Below are 24,426 nucleotides of genomic sequence, written 5' to 3'. Positions count from 1 at the left end.
ATGTTCACTTAAAGAGAATAACAAGCTACATAATGCAAAATTTTTACTTTTCAAAAATTCTAATTCTAAAGGGGGGGGGGTCGAAACAAACCCGAGCAACACCGGGCGATACTGCTAGTTATTTGATATTGTTCTCTACTGCCATCCTTCCTTTATTCCAGTATTTCCTGGTCTGTTTCTTATCTTTTATGACCCTGTAGCAAAATGAGGAATTAAGTACATTATTTACATTCGACGGATATTTGTCCACATCTTGTTGGAGAGTATATCAACCGAAACATTTTGCTAACAAGAAACAAGGTGAGGATAAATATCCGTCGAATGTAAATAATGTAAATAATATACATAATTCCTCATCTCTTAAATATAGAACTCTTCATCGTAGCTGAAACTTTTTAAAAACAGCTGCTAAATCTCCAAATCACACTTTAAAATCTTCGTGGGAAAAGCTCTGTGTGGTTTCCTCGTCTTGCAAGAAATGGCAATAAAGTCAGCACCTCAAAAATTTCGTTTGGGATTGTTGTTGTTTTTTTTTACCCTAGAAACTTCCAATTTTTTTATGTTTTCAACATTAGAGATTCAGAATCTGTAAAAGAAAAGAAAAATCTGCGAAAAAAAAAAACGAATTCTTTATTTAACTTAATAGAAGAAATTTCGGCCATTTATGTCCAAGATTCAAATTCCGCCGAGGTCGATGTTGCCTTTCATCCTCTTGGGATCGATAAAATAGATACCAGTTGAGCACTGGGGTCGATGTAATCGATTAGTCCTTTCCCACCAAACATTGTGTCAACAACAAACAAGATGAGGACAAATATCCGTCAAATATAAATAATGTAAATAATGTGACGATGGAGAGGTCTTACAAGGGAGATAACAACCATAATACCGCTCTCAAGTGATTGTTGTAAATATCTTTAATTCCCTCGCTTCGTGTTTTCTGTTGTGTTTGTTTCAAAGATGCCTTTGCCAGCGGCTTTGCTCGCTAAATTGTCCAAACGGGGAATAATAAAAGCCCAAGAAGCGAAAAAGCCAGGTGAGTATATCATTTATTGGTAAAGCTGTCTCAAATCTGCAAATAAACCAAAGATCTTTGGTTTTAAAACGGAATGGCTCACATAGAAACACGTACAGGACATTCTCTGGATGTCTGTAAACATTTCTAAACTTTGGTGTTTTATTGGTTATAAAATGTATTATAAAACAATAATTAACTCAGATTAATTAGTCTTACTAATGATCGACCTTGTCTTTGGTTCATAAAGTAGTATTTACGCAGCATAACTACAGTTTGGTGCCCCACGAATCTGGTTTCCTTGTAACTTATGGAAAATAAATATTTTTAAATGATATTTTCCAAAGATTATGATTATATTTATAAGGTTTAGAAAGAAAAAACTTTCGGGGGTAGTTTTGGATTAGACTTCCCTCTTCATCCTGCTGTGTTGACATCAATTTTTATAGCTTAAACATTTTCGTTTCTTTTTTTCATTTACAGATTTATATGCTTGAAATATCAACATTTCGTAATTTAGAAACTCGAAAACGTATTTCTGCAAATACTGTTTAAAAACATGCATTTTAAAGAGAGGGATCTTTTCGGTCATTATTTAAAAAATCTGCCGGTCAAATCGAAAAGATCCAAAGAGAGCTTTGTGTAAACAGCCTGGAGAAGAATAATCTGGAACTTCTCTAAAAAAAGATTTTTTAAATAAATGTTTTCAGCATATGTGGAATCTACACAGTGGGAAATGTACCCATGAGAAATTTCATTAAAAAATTTGCATTTTTCAGAAAATTATGAGGAAACAAAAACGGTAGGGTTGGGGCATCAAACTGTTGTTATGTAAAGGGTTGCAACTAAATACCCAATATATTTTGCCCGCAGCTTTTGCAGTTCTGCTAATTCACCTCGATCCGCTAGAAATAGTTGCTAAATTCTCTTTCAAAACTCATCCAATCGGCTTTAAAAGACGCTGACTATATGTTGTGTATATGTGAAGAATAACGTCGTTAATCTCGAAGAGAATGGGGAATCTATAAAAACATTACGGTTTATTTGAAATAACGAAACGAAAGACTGTTTACTCTATAAATTGATTGTATTGCAGTGTTTGCGAACATAGTAAAGTCACGTAATTTCTGCTGATCATTAATTACCTCTTATGGCATGTAATTATAATTATTTTTAGTGTTGTTTCAAATTAAATATTTAAAAATAACCTAAATGAAAAGCATTGTTGACTTTGGATCTTTTACATCATAACATTTCAATGTTGTTTTTTTTAATATGTCATCTAAAATCTTTTCTCTGCTCGTAACACGAGTGCTTTTAAAACTTAAGTATTTTTTCATCCTGTATTAAACTATATTTCTTTTTCGTTTCGGTATCTCAAATAAAACCCTGGTGTTTTTATACATTCCTCAGTTAGACTTGCCGGAATCGTACGTTTTCAAAAACCGATCTTCACTCGCTTCACTCCTCACTAAAAACAGAAATGACAGAGAATGGAGGCTTCTTAGCTGACACACAACAGATACAATTATCTGTATTGTTTACAAGTGATGAGTTCTAAGTTTAATTAAACTGTTTTAACATATATATTTTATAGACATAAAACAGTTAATTAAACTTATTCAGTTACTGTTTTCATAATTATATATTTTATGTGTCAGCTGCTAAGGCGCTTGTGTTTGTAAACAATGCTTATAATAACATCTAAGATAGTCACATTTTATTTTGTATTGGACGTCGAGGTTGGTATTTGAAAAGAAATATTGCCAAAGAGTCAGCACGTTAACCAATTCTTTGAAATTATGACATCATTCACCACTTGTAGCCTATGTAAATAAAATAATGACTTCAAATTTTACCACAAGGCAGGAATTTTTTGGGGGGAGGGGAATAGTCAATTACATCAACCTCCAGTACTTGATTGGTGTCTAATTTATCGACCCTGAAAGGACGAAAGGCAAAGTTGACCTCAGCGGAATTTGAACTCAGAACATAGCCACAGACAAAATGCCTATTTCTTTATTACCCACAAGGGGCTAAACATAGACGGGACAAACAAGGACAGACAAAGGTATTAAGTCAATTACATCGACCCCAGTGTGTAACTGGTACTTAATTTATCGACCCCTGAAAGGATGAAAGGCAAAGTCGACCTCGGTGGAATTTGAACTCAGAATGTAGCGGTAGACGGAATACTGCCAAGCATTTTGCCTGGCATGCTAACAATTCTGCCAACTCGCCACCTTCTATGTAAATATAATAATAATAATAATAATATCACCATCATCATCATCTTTAAACATCCGTTTCCATGCTTGCATGGGTTGGACAGTTTGACAGGATCTGACTTGTTCCAAGACGCCATTGTAGTCCATGCTTTGGCATGGATTCTATGACTGGATGTCCTTCCTAAAGCCAACCATCTTACAGTATGTACTGTGAGGTTGCCATACACCCTGCAAGATGAAGATCTCATTCAAGGGAGTTGGGTACAATAGAGAGGGAAGCTTTATGCCAGGAAATAAGAGGTTCAACTATGAGAAAAAGGGCCAGAACAGACCAGGTTTCTTGTTGTTGAGAAGCTGCATATTCCCAGTCCTTTGTTATTTTCTGGTGACGATGTACTTTGACACAAGGCCTCAAGGGTGGAGTCAGTTGATTAAATTGGCCAGTCATTCACCTGTATTTTCTTTTATCAACTCCAGAAGGATGAAAGGCAAAGTTGCCTCAGGTGGGATTTGAACTCAGAATGTGAAGTGCTAGAGCGTATGCCGCAAGGCATTTTTGTCTGCTGCACTAATGACCGTGCCAATGTGCTCTTGGCAAAGTTCACTGCTCACTCTGTGCTTGTGTCACCTTTTGCTAAATTAATAATCCTTCCTGCTCTAGGCACAAGGGCTGAAATTTTGGGGGAAGGGGGTAAGTTGATTACATCGACCCCAGTACTCAACTGGTACTTGATTTATTGACCCCTGAGAGGATAAAAAGCAAAGTTGACCTCAGTGGAATTTGAATCCAGGACAGAGTGGCAGACAAAATACTACTAAGCATTTTGCCTGGCATGCTAATGGTTCCACCAGCTCACTGCCTTTTTTGCCAAATTAATAATTCCTTCTACTATATCAGTAGTTCCTAACCTTTTCACAGTGCTTCCCAACCCTTTTATTTAAATGAGTATTCCTACTGACCCCTTTTAATATGCTTATCCTTATGTATCATCATCAACACCATCAGTGTTTAACGTCCATTTTCCATGTTGGTATGGGTTGGAAAGTTTGACTGAGGTCAGGAGAGCCAGTGGCTGCACCAGGCTCCTACCTGATCTGGCAATATGTCTACAGCTGGATGCCCTTAACGCCAACCACTCTGAGAATGTAGTGGGTGCTTTTTACGTGCCACCAGCATAGGGGCCAGTCAAGTTACTGGCATTGGCCACATTCGGATGGTACTTTTTGCAATATATATATATATATATATATATGTATATACTCTCTTTTACTCTTTTACTTGTTTCAGTCATTTGACTGTGACCATGCTGGAGCACTGCCTTTAGTCGAGCACATCGACCCTAGGACTTATTCTCTGTAAGCCAAGTACTTATTCTATCGGTCTCTTTTGCCGAACTGCTGAGTTATGGGGACGTAAACAGACCAGCATCGGTTGTCAAGTGGTGTTGGGGGACAAACACAGACACACAAACATATACACACAAACACACACACACATATAATATATGGAAAACGGACGCTAAACGATGATGATGATATATATATATACATATGATGGGCTTCTTTCAGTTTCCATCTACCAAATCCACTCACAAGGCTTTGGTCGGCCCGAGGCTATAGTAGAAGACACTTGCCCAAGGTGCCACGCAGTGAGAATGAACCTCGAACCATGTAGTTCGTAAGCAAGCTACTTACCACACAGCCACTCCTGCGCCTATATATATATATATATATATATGAAATTTTGAATTTAGTTCACGGACTCCCAGTGCTACCTTTGCGGACCTCAGGTTGGGAACCACTATACTATAGGTTGAAGGCCTTAAATTTGGAGAAGGGAATTGGTCAATTTCATCAATCCCAATGCTTAACTGGTTCTTCTTATATTGACCCCAAAAGGATGAAAGGCCATGTAGACCTTGACTAAATTTGAACTCAAAGTGTAAAGCTGGTAAAAATGCCACCAAGCATTTTGTGCTAACAACTCTGCCAGTTCTTTGCCCTCATAATAGTCATAACTGTTTCTAGTTTCCATACAAGGTGAGCGATTTTTCAGGTGAGGGAACTCACCAATTATATTGTTGAAGTACTTCACCTGTTTTTATTTTATTGAGGCTGGTGGGATGAAGGGCTGGGTTGACCAGGGTGGGATTTGAACTCAGAATGTAAAGAATTAGGATAAACACCTCAAGGCATTTAATCTGATATGGTAAGGTGGCGAGCTGGCAGAAACGTTAGCGCGCCAGGCAAAATGCTTAGCGGTATTTCATCTGCCACTACGTTCTGAGCTCAAATTCCGCTGAAGTCGAATTTATAAGTACCAGTTATGCACTGGGGTCGATATAATCGACTTAATCCATTTGTCTGTCCTTGTTTGTCCCCTTTATGTTTAGCCCCTTGTGAGCAATAAAGAAATATATATTGATGAAGTACTTCACCAGTTTTTATTTTATTGAGCCTGGTGGGATGAAGGGCCAGGTTGACCAGGGTGGGATTTGAACTCAGAACGTAAAGAATTGGGATAAACACCTCAAGGTATTTAGTCTGATATGGTAAGGCGGTGAGCTGACAGAAACGTTAGCACACCAGGCGAAATGCTTAGCGGTATTTCATCTGCTGCTACGTTCTGAGTTCAAATTCCGCCGAGGTCAACTTTGTCTTTCATCCTTTCGGGGTCGAATTAATAAGTACCAGTTACGCACTGGGGTCGATATAATCGACTTAATCCGTTTGTCTGTCCTTGTTTAGCCCCTTGTGAGCAATAAAGAAATATATATTGATGAAGGGCCAGGTTGACCAGGGTGGGATTTGAACTCAGAATGTAAAGAATTGGGATAAACACCTCAAGGTATTTAGTCTGGTATTAGTCTGATATTCTAATGGTTCTACCTGTCAACCACCTTCTGACATGAGCATTTTCAAATTTTATTTCAGAGGATGTTGAGGAAGTGTTTGCTGAAGATTATGATGAACCGACACAGCCCTTTAGTATGATGGACCCTGTTGGTGCGCCGGCAGTGTTACAAGAGGAACCGGTCACCAAGAAAGAGGAGACAGTAGAATCTTTGGATGAGGTGGCATGCCCTAACAAATCTAATCCTTATCACAAGTGCACAGAATATTGTCTTAAACGGTATGGCAAAATTACTTTCACACCTGACCCTGAAACAGAACGGCGCCGATTACGGATGCTGATGAAATATCCACTTCCAGAAGGATGGCAAGAAATTCCAGATAAAGCCACGTATGTATTATTTACTGTCAACATTGTTACTCTCTTTACTCTTTGACTTGCTTCAGTCATTTGACTGTGGCCATGCTAGAGCACCGCCTTTAGTCGAGCAAATCGACCTCAGGACTTATTCTTTGTAAGCCTAGTACTTATTCTATCGGTCTCTTTTGCCGAACTGCTAAGTTACGGGGACGTAAACACACCAGCATCGGTTGTCAAGCGATGTTGGGGGGACAAACACAGACACAGAAACACACACACATATATATATACATATATACGATGGGCTTCTTTCAGTTTCCGTCTACCAAATCCACTCACAAGGATTTGGTCGGCCCCAGGCTATAGTAGAAGACACTTGCCCAAGGTGCCATGCAGTGGGACTGAACCTGGGACCATCTGGTTGGTAAGCAAGCTACTTATCACACAGCCACTCCTGCGCCTCTTCTCAACATTGCTGAATGCTTGGTTTTCGCATTAACTTCTACTGCGTTACTGCTTTGTCTGATGTGATCAGAAGCATGAATTAAATAGTAATCTATCTTGGGTGTCACTATTATTTTTTACTGTTGCTAAGGCAGCAGGTTGGTGGAATTGTTAGCACTTGAGGGTGGTGAGCTGGCAGAAATGATAGCACGCCGGGTGAAATGCTTAGCGGTATTTCGTCTGCCGTTACGTTCTGAGTTCAAATTCCACTGAGGTCGACTTTGCCTTTCATCCTTTCGGGGTCGATTAAATAAGTACCAGTTACACACTGGGTCGATATAATCAACTTAATCCGTTTGTCTGTCCTTGTTTGTCCTCTCTGTGTTTAGCCCCTTGTGGGTAGTAAAGAAATAGGTATTTTGTCTGCCGCTACATTCTGAGTTCAAATTCCGCCGAGGTTGACTTTGCCTTTCATCCTTTTGGGGTCGATAAATTAAGTACCAGTTATGCACTGGCGTCAATGTAATCGACTTAATCCCTTTGTCTGTCCTTGTTTGTCCCTTTCTATGTTTAGCCCCTTGTGGGCAATAAAGAAATAATTGTTAGCACCTGAAACAAAATTCTTCACAGCTTTTGTCATTCTGAATTCTGAGTTCTACAGGGTGGTCTGAAAGTCTTGTTACCCCCTACTAAAATGTAACGAGGACAAAAGAAGATCAAATAATGCAGTAATCCAAAGCACAAACTGGATTTAGTTTATTCACTTTCATTGACTGACCCTCGTGCCGGTGGCACATAAAAACACCCATTACACTCTCAGAGTGGTTGGCGTTAGGAAGGGCATCCAGCTGTAGAAACTCTGCCAGATCAAGATTGGAGCCTGGTGCAGCCATCTGGTTCGCCAGCCCTCAGTCAAAATCGTCCAACCCATGCTAGCATGGAAAGCAGACGTTAAATGATGATGATGATGATGATTGATGGTGTCACACATCGAGAAGGTCTGTATGAACTCCATCATTTTCATGGCACAAAATGATGTGACACCATGTCTTGTGTGATATTTTTCGAAGCAATTGTTGCAAACATTCTCTGAACGATGTCCTTCAACTGATGGGTATTCTGATATCATTCGTGTGAAATTCTCTCCTTAATAATACCTCACAATAAAGGGTAAAATTAAATAATTAATTAATAATCAGTAGTTTTTACCAAGTAGTTTGGTATGTTAAAAGAACTATTATCGGTAAACTTGTACAAAAATTTTTATAATTATGAGTATAATTATAATTGGGGTTCAGCAAAAATTGCTTCACCACATACCGAAATTTAGAAATAGCAGTTAAACTACTATTTCACTACTGTAAGAAAATCTCCCAGACAACAATATTCAACAACTCACGCAGGTAAAGAGAAAAAATAACGAATCCACCCGGCTCTAATTAACTGTATACGCGTTTTTGATATAATATATATAAAATTTCAATTGACTTTAAACTTAATTGTAATTCGAAGTTAACTCTAGCCATGAAGTGTACATAGTGTTTTTACTTATTATATTATATATTTATATTTCATTTTATACTTTTTGAGATCTTCTTTTAAGTTATATATTTAAAAAAAAAAATTATATATATATATATATATATGGAGGCGCAATGGCCTAGTGGTTAGGGCAGCGGACTCGCGGTTTCGATTCCCAGACCGGGCGTTGTGAGTGTTTATTGAGCGAAAACACCTAAAGCTCCACGAGGCTCCGGCAGGGGGTGGTGGCGATCCCTGCTGTACTCTTTCGCCACTTTCTCTCACTTCTTCTGTTGGCCTGCTCGCTTAGCCAGCAGGTTGGCGTCATTTGAAGGCTAAAACAATGAGAAGCACATTGTGACCAGCGATGTGTAACAACATCTGATAGCCTGGTCGGTCACGGTGATATATATATATTATTTGTTATTTATGTATTGGTTTATGTCTATCACTGTTTGAGTTACCTAATAGTGGTTTTATCTCTAATTCATATTTTATATATTTATACTGTGAAATTTGATTTAATACTAAATCGAATTTTTCCCTGTAAGTTTTGAGTTATACTCCCTAATATTATTATTATTATATATATATATATTACAGTGTTGTGTCTTTTCGCTTTCAGCAACCGATATTACTATTGGAACGTAGTAACTGATCAGGTGTCCTGGTTGTCTCCCTTACATCCAAAGGCTCGAATAATTGCTGCTGAAAGCAAAGCATTGGGTAAGTAAATATTCAAACCCCATTGTTGTTGTTGTTTGGTTGCTAAGGTTAGTCCTGATTGAGTGGATCTCTGATCAAAAGGCGTTCCAGCCATGACTCGACCTTCGTTTTCTGATTGTGCCACTTTCTATTGTTGCTCTTATTGTTTAGCCCCCGACTCGTGCTATCAGAGGGCAGCAGTAAAATTTGTACTTTACTCTTTTACTCTTTTACTTGTTTCAATCATTTGACTGCGGCCATGCTGGAGCACCGCCTTTAGTCGAGCAACTCGACCCCGGGACTTATTCTTTTGTAAGCCCAGTACTTTTTCTATCGGTCTCTTTTGCCGAACTGCTAAGTGACGGGGACGTAAACACACCAGCATCGGTTGTCAAGCAATGCTAGAGGGACAAACACAGACACACATACACATATATATACATATATACGACAGGCTTCTTTCAGTTTCCGTCTACCAAATCCACTCACAAGGCATTGGTCGGCCCGGGGCTATAGCAGAAGACACTTGCCCAAGATGCCACGCAGTGGGACTGAACCTGCAACCATGTGGTTGGTAAGCAAGCTACTTACCACACAGCCACTCCGAAATTACTGGTCAGGATGACCACTTTTCCAGTGAATGAAACCAGTAAAAGAGTTTTAAAACATAAACTTTTTAGTGTTGTAAAACAATGTCTCCTTACGAACATTCTCTTCTATTATTTTTTTTTTTTCAGAAACAGACAAAACGTCTCCTCCCAAGTCTGGAATAGATTCAGATGGAATGGGTAATGACAGTGATGTTGTAAGTACAAGCAATTTCCTCATTAAACCCATTGCACTTTGACCTTCATTCCTTAAAACTACACCAGTTGTTCTAGCCCTCTTGGTTTATAAACCTAATTTGTGACCCTGTTTAACCGACCCTTGGGTACCCTTAACCCTTTCAGTACAGTACTTATTTTGAGATGCTCTGTGTTTCTTTCAATCAATTTTAAATATAACGCAGAATTTAGTAAAATAACTTGGTTATTGTCATTAAGCTAGTGTTAGGAACATAAATTGTGACTAAGGTTTGGTGGAAGATTTTAATTCAGATCTTTTGAAAACCAGACATTTGTACTACAGAGCCAGAGGTAGTTTCAGCCGGGTTGGTAACAAAAGGGTTAAACACACCTCTATACTTGGGCAGATGCACATTAGAAGCAGTTGGAAGGGTGTGGATTGAAGGAAATTTAGGCTATTATTTCTAGCATATAGAGTGACCACACTGAGGTCTCCTTCTCTTATGTCTTCTGCTGATTATTTTTCTTAACCCTTTTGTTACCGTATTTCTGTTGAGATGCTCTGTGTCCCTTTCAATTAATTTTAAATATAACAAAGAATTTAGTAAAATAACTTAATTATCATTAAGCTAGTGTTAGGAATATAAATTGTGACTAAGGATTGGTGGAAGATTTTAATACAAAACCTATGGAAACAAGACATTTGTACTACAGAGCCAGAGGCAGTTTCAGCCGGGTTGGTATCAAAAGAGTCAAATACACCTCTACATTTGGGCAGATGCACATTAGAAGCAGTTGGAAGGGTGTGGATTGAAGGAAATTTAGGCTATTATTTCTAGCATATAGAGTGACCACACTGAGGTCTCCTTCTCTTATGTCTTCTGCTGATTATTTTCCTTAACCCTTTTGTTACCGTATTTCTGTTGAGTGCTCTGTGTCCCTTTCAATTAATTTTAAATATAACAAAGAATTTAGTAAAATAACTTAATTATCATTAAGCTAGTGTTAGGAATATAAATTGTGACTAAGGTTTGGTGAAAGATTTTAATTCAAAACTTTGGAAAGCAAGACATTTGTACTACAAAGTCAGAGGTGGTTTCAGCCGGGTTGGTATCGAAAGGGTTTAAGGACTTCACTCTGGTTTGAGGTAACACAACATTTTAATGGGCAATCTGCAGCAGTGTTCATCACCCCTTATAGTGTCACTGGGACTTTTGGGAGGAAGAGATCCTTAAATCAGAAACCTGGTTCAAATGCTTGTAACTGAGTGCACCTCTCTGCTAAAAGCATCCAAGGGGCCAGATGGGGGGGGGGTATCAAACTGCCTAATGAGCTGTGGTTTCTGGCTCCTTTGTTTTTCTTTTCCCCTGCACCAGCCACTGTTGACAGCCTTTGAAAGATGTCGTGGGCACTGCTCTTTCTAATGATACTATTAAAGAAGAAATAAATATTCCCTTCTGAAAATTACTTGAGATTGATTCAGTGATGAGGTTTTTGTCTGGTGTTAGGAAGGGCATCCAGCTGTAGAAACACCGCCAGATCAGACTGGAGCTTGGTGCAGCCCTGGCTTCCCAGACCCCGGCCAAACCGTCCAACCCATGCCAGCATGGAAAGCGGACGTTAAACGATGATGATGATTAACATTTATATTTTTCTTCTTCAGGAGGAAGAGGATCTGAGTGGATCTGAATTGGACGAAGATTCTTCAGAAGAGGAACAAAGACAGAAAGTTGAGAGGAACAACAAGAAAAATTCCAGATGTGAGACATTTAACCATATTGATGTTGTTCTTGTTGTTATTGTAAGGTGGAGAGCTGGCAAAATTGTTAGCACATTAAGCAGTATGCTTCGTGGCATTCCCTCCATCTTTACATTCTGAGGTTGCCTTTCATCCTTTCAGGGTCAATAAATAAATTAAGTACCAGTTATACACTGGAGTTGATGTAATTGTCTATCCCACTCCCCCAAATATCATTTTATGTGCCTATAGTAGAAAGGGTAATTATTACTGTTATCATTATTATTGCCTTTGCACAGCTTCTAACGCTGGAGATGTACTACAGTGTCAGCTGTTGAGCACCTTCCAGAGTGTTCGAGCAGTTCCAAGCAGTGCTGTTTTCTGCAAGTGCTCCACCCTTATTGCAGCTCCTACTAATTATTTATTATTATTATTATTATTATTATTAATTATTAATTATTATTATTATTATTAATAATAATAATAATAATAAATAATTAATTAATTAATTAATTAATTAATTAATTTAGGATTGATGTTACTCCTCCAGGAATTAAAGACACATGAGGTGTCAAAATATTGTTCATTTGATAACAGTTGCACTCTTCTTTTGTTTCTATCATCACCACCACCACCACCACCACCACCATTATTATTATTATTATTGAGGCAAGCTGGCAGTTGTTAGCACGCTGGGCAAAATGCTTCACAACATTTCAGTCATCTTTTATGTTCTCGGTTCAAATTCTGCTGAGGTCGACTTTGCCTTTCATCTTTTTGGTGTTGATAAATCAAGTACCAGTGAAACACTGGGGTTGATGTAACCGACTTGTCCCCACCCTTAAAATTATAGGCCTTCTGCCTATAGTAGAAAGGATTATTATTATTATTAGGGTGGCTCCCGTGGCGGTGGCACATAAACAGCACCCACTACACTCTCGGAGTGGTTTGGCGTTAGGAAGGGTATCCAGCTGTAGAAACCCTGCCAGATCAGACTGGAGTCTGGTGCAGCCTTCTGGCTCGCTGGCCCTCAGTCAAACTGTCCAACCCATGCCAGCATGGAAAACGGACGTTAAATGATGATGATGATGATGATGATGATGCTAATTAATTAGTTCTCATTTTTTTGTTTTGTTTTTCCTCTCTCACTTAAAACATTTAACAATATTATCTTGATATTTCTTCCACAGCTCGTGGCCCGTCTAATCTTGACCCGATGGACCCTGCAGCCTACTCAAATGCTCCTCGGTCAGTGTTTAACCCCACTTTTATTTTATCTTATTATATTCTTGTTGAAACACACTACCTTTGTTGTAATTTATTTTGAAAATAATGAAAACATACAGTTCTATATTTAAGAGATGAGGAATTATGTACATCATAACCCTTGCTAGCATGGAAAGCGGACGTTAAAAGATGATGATGATTATTTACATTATTTACATTTGACGGATATTTGTCCTCATCTTGTTTGTTGTTAACATTTGTTGTTAACGTTTCGGCTGATATACCCTCCACCCTTCATCAGATGTCTTGGGGAAATTTCGAACCTGGGTTCTCATTCCTAAGGTATTTTTCAATGTTATTATTATTATTCAGGTCACTGCTTGGAATTGAACTTGGTATCTTGGGGTTAGTAGCCCGTGCTCTTAACCACTATGCCATATGCCCGTGGGCATAGTAGTTAAGAGCGCAGGCTACTAACCCCAACATTCTGAGTTCGATTCCATGCAGTGACCCGAATAATAATAATAATAATAATATTAATAATAATAACATCGAAAAATACCTTAGGAATGAGAACCCAGGTTCAAAAGTTCCCCAAGACACCTGATGAAGGCTGGAGGGTATATCAGCCAAAACGTTGTGTTAACAACAAACAAGACGAGGTCAATGAAAACATTTAGTTAAATGACTCTGTCATCATTAAGCTAATACTTAGAATATAAATTAACATGGGAGGTTTGTCTGCCTTGCCTTGTATTTATGTGCAGGAGTGGCTGTGTGGTAAGTAGCTTGTTTACCAACCACATGGTTCCGGGTTCAGTCCCACTGTGTGGCACCTTGGGCAAGTGTCTTCTACTATAGCCTTGTGAGTGGATTTGGTTTGACGGAAACTGAAAGAAGCCCGTCGTATATGTGTATATATATATATGTGTGTTTGTGTCTGTGTTTGTACCCCTAGCATTGCTTGACAACCGATGCTGGTATGTTTATGTCCCCGTCACTTAGCGGTTCGGCAAAAGAGACCGATGGAATAAGTACTTGGCTTACAAAAGAATAAGTCCTGGGGTCGATTTGCTCGATTAAAGGCGCTGTTCCAGCATGGCTGCAGTCAAATGACTGAAACAAATAAAAGAGTAAAAGAGAGTATACAGTCAACCTTGGCTGATGCCTGCCTTTATGATATAGCTTTTCTCTGTAAACCTTGGTTTTCTAATGGAAATTTTATACCATTTTTTATTGAAGTATATTCAAGGCGGCAAGCTGGCAGAATCGTTAGCACGCCGGGCGAAATGCGTGGCCGTATTTCATCAGCCGCTACGTTCTGAGTTCAAATTCCGCCGAAGTCGACTTTGCCTTTCATCCTTTCGGGGGTCGATAAATAAAGTACCAGTTATGCACTGGGGTCGATGTAATCGACTTAATCCCTTTGTCTGTCTTTGTTTGTCTCCTCTGTGTTTAGCCCCTTGTGGGCAATAAAGACATATATATTCATTTGTTTGCATTTTCCTTTGATCTTCTTAAAGGGGTACTTGGTCTACTGGATTGGATAAGAGAGGTGAAGCTAAGACAGGCGCTGATGTTACAGCTTCTGGTCCCTTGTACCAACAACGCCCTTACCCAGCACCTGGAGATGTTCTTCGTATGAACCGACAGTTAGTGGAAGACTGAAGACGGTTGGGGGGGAAAAATCTTTGCAGGGTTTTTTTTTTCATGTGTACATTTAATAAATGATATTTCTTATATCCTCATTGATAATTTTTGTTGTTGTTTCTGTGTGTGTGTTTCTTTATTTTTATGTCTGTTTTTCTGCGCTAGCATGGGTTAGATGAATACATATTATCGAAACATCAGTTTTACAGCTAGATATCCTTCCCATTATTAACCCTTCCCAGTTTTTCAAGTAAGACAGATTTTATTCTGAGAAAACACGCCAAGCTAATTAAAAGCACTGTTGTCCTCCTTGTATACAGCATGTCCCCTGCTTCCCTCTCTGGCTGAGTATTCCTAATCTTGTGGGCTCGTAGATGCTGATGCCACGTAAAAAGCACCCTTGCTGGTGCTATGTAAACGCACCTGTGCCAGTGCTGCTTTAAAGCAACCAATACACTCTCTGAAGTGGTTGGCATTAGGAAGGGCATCCGGCCATAGAAACCATGCCAAAACAGACATGGAGCCCGAGCAGCTCTTCAGATGGTCAGTTCCTGTCAAACTGTCCAGCCCATGCCAACATGGAATGATGTGAAATGATGATGATGTCTTCAAAAGTACACACCTATCCAAGAGATTTATTGAGTAGGAAATGTTAACAAATAACAGTATACCTGTGGCACAAATAAAAAATGCAACTAATGGTCAGTCAAAATTAACTTGAAAGGAAAACACATACATACATAGGTGCAGGCATGGCTGTGTGGTAGGTAGCTTGCTTACCAACCACATGATTCTGGGTTCAGCCTTGGGCCAACCAAAGCCTTGTGAGTGGATTTGGTAGACAGAAACTGAAAGAAGCCCATTGTATGTATGTATGTATGTATATATATATATATATATATATATGTTTGTGTTTCCCCACCATCGCTTGACAACTGATGTTGGTGTGTTTATGTCACCGTAACTTAGTGGTTTGACAAAACAGACTGATAGAAATAAGTACTAGGCTTACAAAGAATAAGTCCTGGGATCAATTTGTTTGACTAAAGGCGGTGCTCCAGCATGGCCGCAGCCAAATAACTGAAATGAATAAAAGAATACTTACACACATCCACTCAGATATATTTGTATATTACATCACTCTCTCTTCCCATACCAAGCAGCATTCCCAATATTTCTTCCCCCCCTCCTGAACTCGCTCCCTCTGGAATCTCCATGTTGCTCATGTTTTACCTGCAGTAGTTTAAAAAGAACATGTAACAGCATTCACCCACACCATTCTTAGGAAGGCTTGCAAACATCATGAGTACCTGCTCCTTCCTTTACGTTTTGCTAGGTTCTGTCGGACCGAGAGAGTGGCAGGACCAAAAGTCCTTTGGCATAAACTATATTTAGAATTAAGACGTGATTTAGAGTCGCCACCAACAGAAAAATATTCGACAAACACTGATTTAGATTTTCATAATGTTGGTCATTAAAGCGCGTGGTGAACCTACTGGTTAGGCCAAGCGCTTTAATGACTGGATATGCCATCAACCAGTCGTGGGTTCGATTCCTGATGCGGGAGACGTATTGTGTTCTCCAGCAAAGTGTTTTACTTCACTTTGCGCTCCTGACAAAACAAAATTAAGATGGACAGAATCCGGTCAGGGCCTGGTTAGCACAGCGTTTCACTAGGTGCTGTCCGGCTAGCTGTCAGACGGAGTGAGTGGCAGGACCAAAAGTCCTTTGGCATAAACAAGAATACGGCTAGCAATGGACTCCTGGCTGAATCTTATCTTTACTCCACTTTTTATTTATTTATTTATTTATTTTGGTACTTTTAGCCAATACAGTGAGATTCAATACCAAATAAGGCCACGTTTTGATAATCTCACACTTGTTTCTGGTTTCAAATTTTGGCTCAAGGCCAGCAATTTTGGAGGAGGGTTAAGTCAATTATATCAACACAAGTACTCAACTGGTACTTATTTCATTGATCCCAAAAGGATGAAAGGCAAAGTCGACCTCAGACGAATTTGAACTTAGAACGAAATGTGGCTAAGCATCTTGCCCTGCCAATATACCAACACATCGCATAATTCTTTCTGCTATAAACACAAGACTTGAAAATTTGGTGGGAATTGGTCAATTACACCAACCTCTCTACTCAACTGGTGTTTGTGTATGCACGCACGCACAAACACGCATTGGTCCGAGTCTTGGCTCGAGGCTAGTAATTTCAGGAGACGGGAGTTAGTCGATTACATCGACCCCCAATGCAAAAAAAAAAATTACAACAGCAAAGAAAAAAAACACCTCATAATGGCAAAGAGAAAGTTCGTATGAATCTGGTATTCTTTTGTCTTTTATTTTTTTCCGTCATTTGTCTGAAGCAACGCCTTAGTCGAGCAAATCGACCCCAGAAATAAGCACCCGCAGGGCGTTGGGGTTGGGGTAGCTATTAATCGATTATCTCCCGCTCCGAAATTGCTGGCCTTGTACCAAACTTTAAAGCCGACATTTCATATTATCTTCATGCAGCATTTTTGATGTCCGTTTAATGCACGCTTCACTTATTCGTCGTGTATCACTGAACAACGTTCCGAATTATTAAATACGTCAGAGAAGCAATTGATAAAATAGCCCTGCCTTTATTCATGAGCATACTTTTGCGAATGTCAAATAGCGTTTCTTTCTGCAAGGTAAGTAACTCTTCCGAGCCATTGTAACTCATACTCGAGTTATTGCCCTTGGTACTAGAAATATTCAACAATATTTTTCTCCTATTCCTTTACACTTGTTTCAACTATTTGACTGCGGCCATGCTGGAGCACCGCTTTGAAGTGTTTTAGCTGGACAAATCGATCCCCCACGATTTATTTTTTAAAGCCTGATGCATATTCTATCGGCTTCTCTTTTGCCTATCAGCTAAGTTACGATGACGTAGACACACCAACAACGGTTGTCAAGCGGTGATGGACACACACACACACACACACACATACACACACAGATATACATATGTCTAGTCAGTGGATCATATATCCAAAGAAGCGCGCTCTAAGGAATATGCGCAGTAATATATTTTATAAGCGGTTAGGCGTAGGAGTGGTTGTGTGGTAAGTAGCTTGCTTACGAACCACATGGTTCCAGGTTCAGTCCAACTGCGTGGCATCTTGGGCAAGTGTCTTCTACTATAGCCTCGGGCCAACCAAAGCCTTGTGAGTGGATTTGGTAGACGGAAACTCAAAGAAGCCCGTCGTATATATGTATGTATATATATATATATATATATATATATGTATGTATGTGTGTGTGTGTTTCTGTGTCTGTGTTTGTCCCCCCAACATCGTTTGACAACCGATGCTGGTGTGTTTACGTCCCCGTAACTTAGCAGTTCGGTGAAAGAAACCAATAGAATTAGTACTAGGCTTACAAAGACATCACCACCGTCACCCCTGCCACCACCATCACCCCCGCCACCACCATCACCCCCGTGACCACCATCACCCCCGCCACCACCATCACCCCCGTGACCACAATCACCCCCGCCACCACCATCACCCACGTGACCACCATCACCCCCGTGACCACCATCACCCCCGCCACCACCATCACCTTCAACAACCTACAAGCTGGAGGTAATCCATCAATATTTACCTACCTCAGCTCTGCCATTGCTGATGATCTCTCCCTGGACCCTGAGATCAAAAAGCGAATTGAACAAGCATCCTCCACATTTTCCAGGCTCACAAACGAAGTCTAGGAAAACAGAAAACTGGCTGAAAACATCAAGATCACTGTCTATAAGGTGTGCGTCCTTAGTACACTACTACTTTACGGCACACAACTTTACGGCAGTGAGACGTGGAGCCTCTACTCCAGACAGGAGAGGCGTCTCAATGTCTTCCACCCTCGTAATTTGAGACGCATCTTGGATATCAAGTGGTCCGACCGCATCACCAACACCCAAGTCCTCAACCAAGATATCCAATGTAGTCACCCTGCTCCAGCAGCGTCGTCTGCGCTGGCTCGGTCATGCACATCGCATGCCGGACGAGAGGATCTCAAAACTCCTTCTGTATAGGGAATAGCTACCAATTTCTTTATTACCCACAAGGGGCTAAATATAGAGGGGACAAACAAGGACAGACAAACGGATTAAGTCGATTATATCGACCCCAGTGCGTAACTGGTAACTATTTAATCGACCCCGAAAAGGATATGAAAGGGCAAAGTCAACCTCGGCGGAATTTGAACTCACAACGTAACGGCAGACGAAATACTGCTAAGCATTTCGCCCGGCCTGCCAGCTCGCCGCCTTACCAGCACAAGAGCACGAAGGCGACTCATCTTCGTTTCAAGGACGTATGCAAAGGCTCGGTCATGCACATCGCATGCCGGACGAAGGATCTCAAAACTCCTTCTGTATATGGAATAGCTACCAATTTCTTTATTACCCACAAGGGGCTAAATATAGAGGGGACAAACAAGGACAGACAAACGGATTAAGTCGATTATATCGACCCCAGTGCGTAACTGGTAACTATTTAATCGACCCCGAAAGGATGAAAGGCAAAGTCAACCTCGGCGGAATTTGAACTCACAACGTAACGGCAGACGAAATACTGCTAAGCATTTCGCCCGGCCTGCCAGCTCGCCGCCTTACCAGCACAAGAGCACGAAGGCGACCTCATCTTCGTTTCAAGGACGTATGCAAAGGAGATATGAAATCGCTTGACATGGACGTTCTTAGGTGGGAGGAGGTCGCAAATGATTGCCCAGGCTGGAGACAAATTCTGCGAAAACGGATGAAGTTAGGGTAAGAAAAACATGAACTCGTCACTAAAGAAAAGAGCACTCGACAGAAGGAAAAACCAGTGGCGCTGACAGAGGGTTCCTTCAAGTGCAGTTGCTGTATATATGACTGCCACTCCTGTGTGGGCCTCTACACGCACAAAAGACGCTGCACTACGATCAGCAATTGGCACAGTCTCTTCGAGCGTAGATCCATGGTCTCTCTAGACCAGCGAATGCCTTCTATTATATATATATATATATATATATATATATATAATTATTTGAGGGAATATTAATCCTAACTTACAGGGAAAAATTCAATTTAGAAATACTAAATCAAATTTCACAAAATATAATATATATATATAAAAATTAGAAAAAACCCACCTTTTATCAATTCAAAATGAACAATTAAATTACACCATCTAGTAAATTACATATAATAGAAATATTAAAATTAAAATAACAATAAAATACCAATAAAATACCAATGATTAAGTAAATTGCAAAAAAATTATAAAAACCAATTATATACGTTTTTATTATTGTTTTGCAATTTACTTAATCATTGGTATTTTATTATTTTAATTTTAATATTTCTATTATTTTCTAAATGGTGTAATTTAATTGTTCATTTTGAAGTGATAAAAGGCGGTTTTTCTAATTTTTTCATATATATATATATATATATATATATATATATATATATATATATATATAATCGCTTCTATGCTGATGAAATTTCAGGAGAGGAGATAATTCAGAATGTCTGTATGTCAATTTGTTGGCCTATGGGAAACATCATGTCATGGTAGAATAAATTGAACAAAATAAAACAGAATTCTTTTTAGGAGAAATGGAGCTTGTTTGATGTTTCGAGCCTATGCTCTTAAACAGAAGGGGATGAAGGTAAAGATGGATGGAAAGGGGGAAAAAAATAACAGAGAAAAAACGTGTCTGGTGTAATTTATTTCAAAGCAAAATAAAGTGACGTAATTCGCATACATACAATAATCTACGAGGCCATAGCTTGTGGCTTTCGATTTTGATGTCAAACAAAATGCTCAACGGCATTTCTCACGGTTTTATGTTCTGAGTTCAAGTCTCACCGAGGTCGACTTTGTCTTTCATCAAAACAAGTACCAGTTAATCATTGGGGGTCGATGTAATCGACTTCCCTTTCCCTAAATTTCAGGCCTTGTGCTTATAGCAGAAGGATTACGCTGAATCTCTAGCGTATCGGACAAAATGCTTTGTGGCATTTCCTCCGGATTGACGTTCCGAGAGCAAGTTTCACCGAAATCGAATCTGCCTTTCATCCTTTCGGGGTTGATAAAATAAGGATCATTCAAGTACTGAAGCCGATGCAATCGACAAGGCTCATCCCGCAGTATTTCAAGCCTTGTATAGTAGAGTAGAAATAACAAGTATTATTTAAGCTAAGGTAGAGGCGTGTGGCTCAGTGGTAAGAGTATCGTTAGATTGTGGTTTCGATTCCTGGACCGCGCGATGCGTTGTGTTCTTGAGCAAAACACTTCATTTCACGTTGCTCCAGTCCACTCAGCTGGCAAACATAAGTAAACCTGCGATGGACTGGCGTCCCATCCCAGTGGAGAATATATACACCATTGAAACCGGGACACCTGTCCTCATAAGCCTGGCCTGGGATCGAGAAGGATATGTTTATTTTATATAAGGCGGCGAGCTGGCAGAATCGTCAAAGCCTCGGGTAAAATGCTTAGAAGAGATTTAGGTTCTACATTTTGAGTTCAAATTCTGACGAGGTGGACTTTGCCTTTCACCTTTTTGAAGTCTACAAAATAAGTACCAGTTGAGCACTGGAGTCGATGTAACCGACTTACACACACCACATTAAGATTCTAGCGAAAGTTGAACCCTTTATTAATTTTTGTGTGTCATGAAATGCGTATTATGTGGAATTCTCACCAATTCTATATTTAGATATATATATATAAGTCCGTGGAGGCGCAATAGCCCAGTGGTTAGGGCAGCGGACACGCGATTGTGGGATCGCGGTTTCGATTCCCAGACCGGGCACTGTGAGTGTTTATTGAGCGAAAACACCTAAAGCTCCACGAGTCTCCGGCAGGGAGTGGTGACGAACCCTGCTGTACTCTGTCCCCACAACTTTCTCTCACTCTTTCTTCCTGTTTCTGTTGTACGTGTATTTCGAAGGACTAGCCTTGTAACACCCCGTGTCATGCTGAATCTCTCCGACAACTACGTACACGAGTACTCGTGTCTGTGGAGTACTCAACCACTTGCACGTTAATTTCACAAGCAGGCTGTTCCGTTGATCGGACCAACTGGAACCCTCGTCGTAACCTAAGAAGTGCCACGGTATGTAAGTTCAAATGTTTATCTCGAGGTATTATTTTAACAATTTTTTTTATCTCAGAAGTTATATTGTTTTCAGATGTATTACATTAGATCCTATCTTAAAGTCTATTTTTATGTACAAATTTATCTGTCACATAATATCGCATGAGGTTCAGGTACCGTAATCAAACCTCCACTTATACGATCATGAGGGTTCTGTTTTGTATATTGATACATCTAAGTTGAAGTGCACTATCTAGGGCGATCTAGGAAGCAGTATTAAGTTCTAAGTTATTTCCACAAATAACAAATACTCGTTCATTTAGCAAGAAATTATGTGAGATAAAAGCTAAGGAGTGGCTGTGTGGTAAGTCGCTTGCTTACCAACAACGTGGTTCCGGGTTCAGTCCCACTGCGTAGAACCTTGGGCAGGTGTCTTCTACTATAACCTCGGGCCGACCAAAGCCTTGTGAGTGGATTTGGTAGACGGAAACTGGAAGAAGCCCGCCGTATATATGTATGTATATATATATGTATGTGTGTGTATACGTTTGTTTGTGTTTGTCCCCCCCCCAACATCGCTTGACAACCGATGCTGGTGTGTTTACGTCCCCGTAACTTAGCAGTTCGGCAAAAGAGACCGATAGAATAAGTATTAGGCTTACAAATAATAAGTCCCAGGGTCGATTTGCTCGACCGAATGCGGTGCTCCAGCATGGCCACAGTAAAATGACTGAAACAAGTAAAAGAGGTCAAGGTAACCGACTTACGCCATGGCCTCAAAATTACTGACCAAGATTTGAAATTTGAAACCGATGTATTAGTATTCCTTTTGTTTCTTCTCGATTGCAAATAATACTGCTTTCGTTTCGTTATTTCAAGTCAACCATGATGCTTATATAACATTCCCCACTTTTTCGACTTGAAGTCTCAAATGCCCATGTATACCCACAATAAGATATATTATGTTTAAAAGAGGAGATGGTCATGCATTTAGCAGCCTCGGTAGTAAGATAATGGTGGGTTGAGAATCAATTATCGTTTAGCTTGTATCACTGAAGATTTTGTGTAACAAAACACGATTTTCTGAAATTCGTTGAAGATAATGAATTTGTCACGAAAGATTATATAACTCCGGACATTCCAAACTTTTCACATTAGTGTCCCGCTTTTTTAAAACACAAATTTTCCTGATGCATTGAGTTTTCTTCGATTTACCTCAAATCAAAGAAATTAACAAATAAACAATTTAAAATATTCTCTCTCTCACCCACTCCTCTTCCTCCCCTTCTCTAAAACAAATCGTCTGCGTTTTTACTCAGAGAGGGACGGGTTTCGCATGTTTATGTACGCAAAACACTCCGTATCTCGTGGCGGCATTATTACGATTCCATGAAGAAGTGAAGAGAAGAGACAATTGACTACTCGTGTGGTATGACGGTCATTAGATTTTACTTAATTTTGTGGCACGTCAAGGGATTATCGCCGACATACTAATGTGTTGCGACACATCGTTTCGTAATCTCTTGTATAGTCTATTGAATTTAGCGCGGTTATAAACTTGTACTTGTTTTTATCGCCCATATCCAGAGTTGAACTCACAAAGGAGAAGCTAATCATCTAGATTATTTTTATTCAACATTAATCTATACTTATTTCTTTATTACCCACAAGGGGCTAAACACAGAGAGGACAAACAAGGACAGACAAACGGTTTAAGTCGATTATATCGACCCCAGTGTGCATAACTGGTACTTGTTTTATCGACCCCGAAAGGATGAAAAGCAAAGTCGACCTCGGCGGAGTTAGAACTCAGAACGTAGCGCCAGACGAAATACCTATTTCTTTACTACCAACAAGGGGCTAAACACAGAGAGGACAAACAAGGACATGGTTTTGAGATCCTTGCACCATATGTCCAACTGTCTTGAAGTTGTGTAGGCTGCGCTTTCTGCTTTTACTTAAACTCAGTCAGTCGATCACATTGGTCTTGTAGTATTTTCATGATTGTAGCCCAAAACACATCTTCTTCCCATGCCTGTCTCTTTGTGTGCACTCTTTTCAACTCCATAACGAATAATTGGCTCACTGCAGCAATAAAAATCCCACTTATGACACCAAATGTTGCAAAATGGGATCTCTTGACACTAACACGGATCCAACAGTCAAGTCAGCAGCAAGGAAACCGCAAGCCAGCCCAGCAAATCAACTTGCTTAGAGTGGAAGAAGTAGTCAGATGTGTCTGGATGTTTTGTGTAACATCTTCATTACCAAATTCACACCCGACGTTTGTTTACGTTGCCAACGTAACACCGACAATTTTCGCAGCCAACTTCACACTGACTCTTCCATTTTACTGTTTGTTTTCGATGTAACCGACACCGTGCGTTCTTCACGATGCCAACTGACAGCGCGCTTTCCTCCATCATTTCAAATCGTCCGCCACACGGCAAAGACGCACAAAAATGTGGAGCATACTTCAAATCTGTCACACGATCAATAAAGTTATTTATCCTTCGTAACATTATATATATATTCTTTTATTCTTTTACTTGTTTCAGTCATTTGACTGCGGCCATGTTGGAGCACTGCTTGAAGAGTTTTAGCCGAACAAATCGACCCCAGGAATTTTACATTTTTTTCACAGCCTTGTACTTATTTTATTAGGTTTTATTGCCGAACCGCTATCTATCTATCTATCTATCTATCTATCTATCTATCTATCTATCTATCTATCTATCTATCTATCTATCTATCTATCTATCTATCTATCTATA

At 39.7% G+C, this 24,426-nt stretch overlaps 1 protein-coding gene across 1 annotated transcript; it reads left to right on the top strand.

The window, feature by feature from the left end:
• Nucleotides 1-899: 899 nt before the first annotated feature.
• LOC115231498 (polyglutamine-binding protein 1) lies at nt 900-14,629 on the top strand. The gene is made up of 7 exons (XM_029801514.2): nt 900-1,036; nt 6,178-6,487; nt 9,048-9,148; nt 9,865-9,932; nt 11,576-11,672; nt 12,841-12,898; nt 14,401-14,629. Exons 1-7 carry the CDS (start codon nt 961-963, stop codon nt 14,543-14,545), a joined length of 855 nt encoding a protein of 284 aa, XP_029657374.1. The 5' UTR covers nt 900-960; the 3' UTR covers nt 14,546-14,629.
• The last annotated feature ends 9,797 nt before the right edge of the window (nt 14,630-24,426 follow it).

This window comes from Octopus sinensis, unplaced genomic scaffold (genome assembly GCF_006345805.1).
Source record: "Octopus sinensis unplaced genomic scaffold, ASM634580v1 Contig18659_ERROPOS200000, whole genome shotgun sequence".
In the NCBI taxonomy this organism is placed as follows: domain Eukaryota; kingdom Metazoa; phylum Mollusca; class Cephalopoda; order Octopoda; family Octopodidae; genus Octopus; species Octopus sinensis.
Note: the sequence above shows the minus strand (reverse complement) of the source record. Positions and strands in the feature narration are given on the sequence as shown.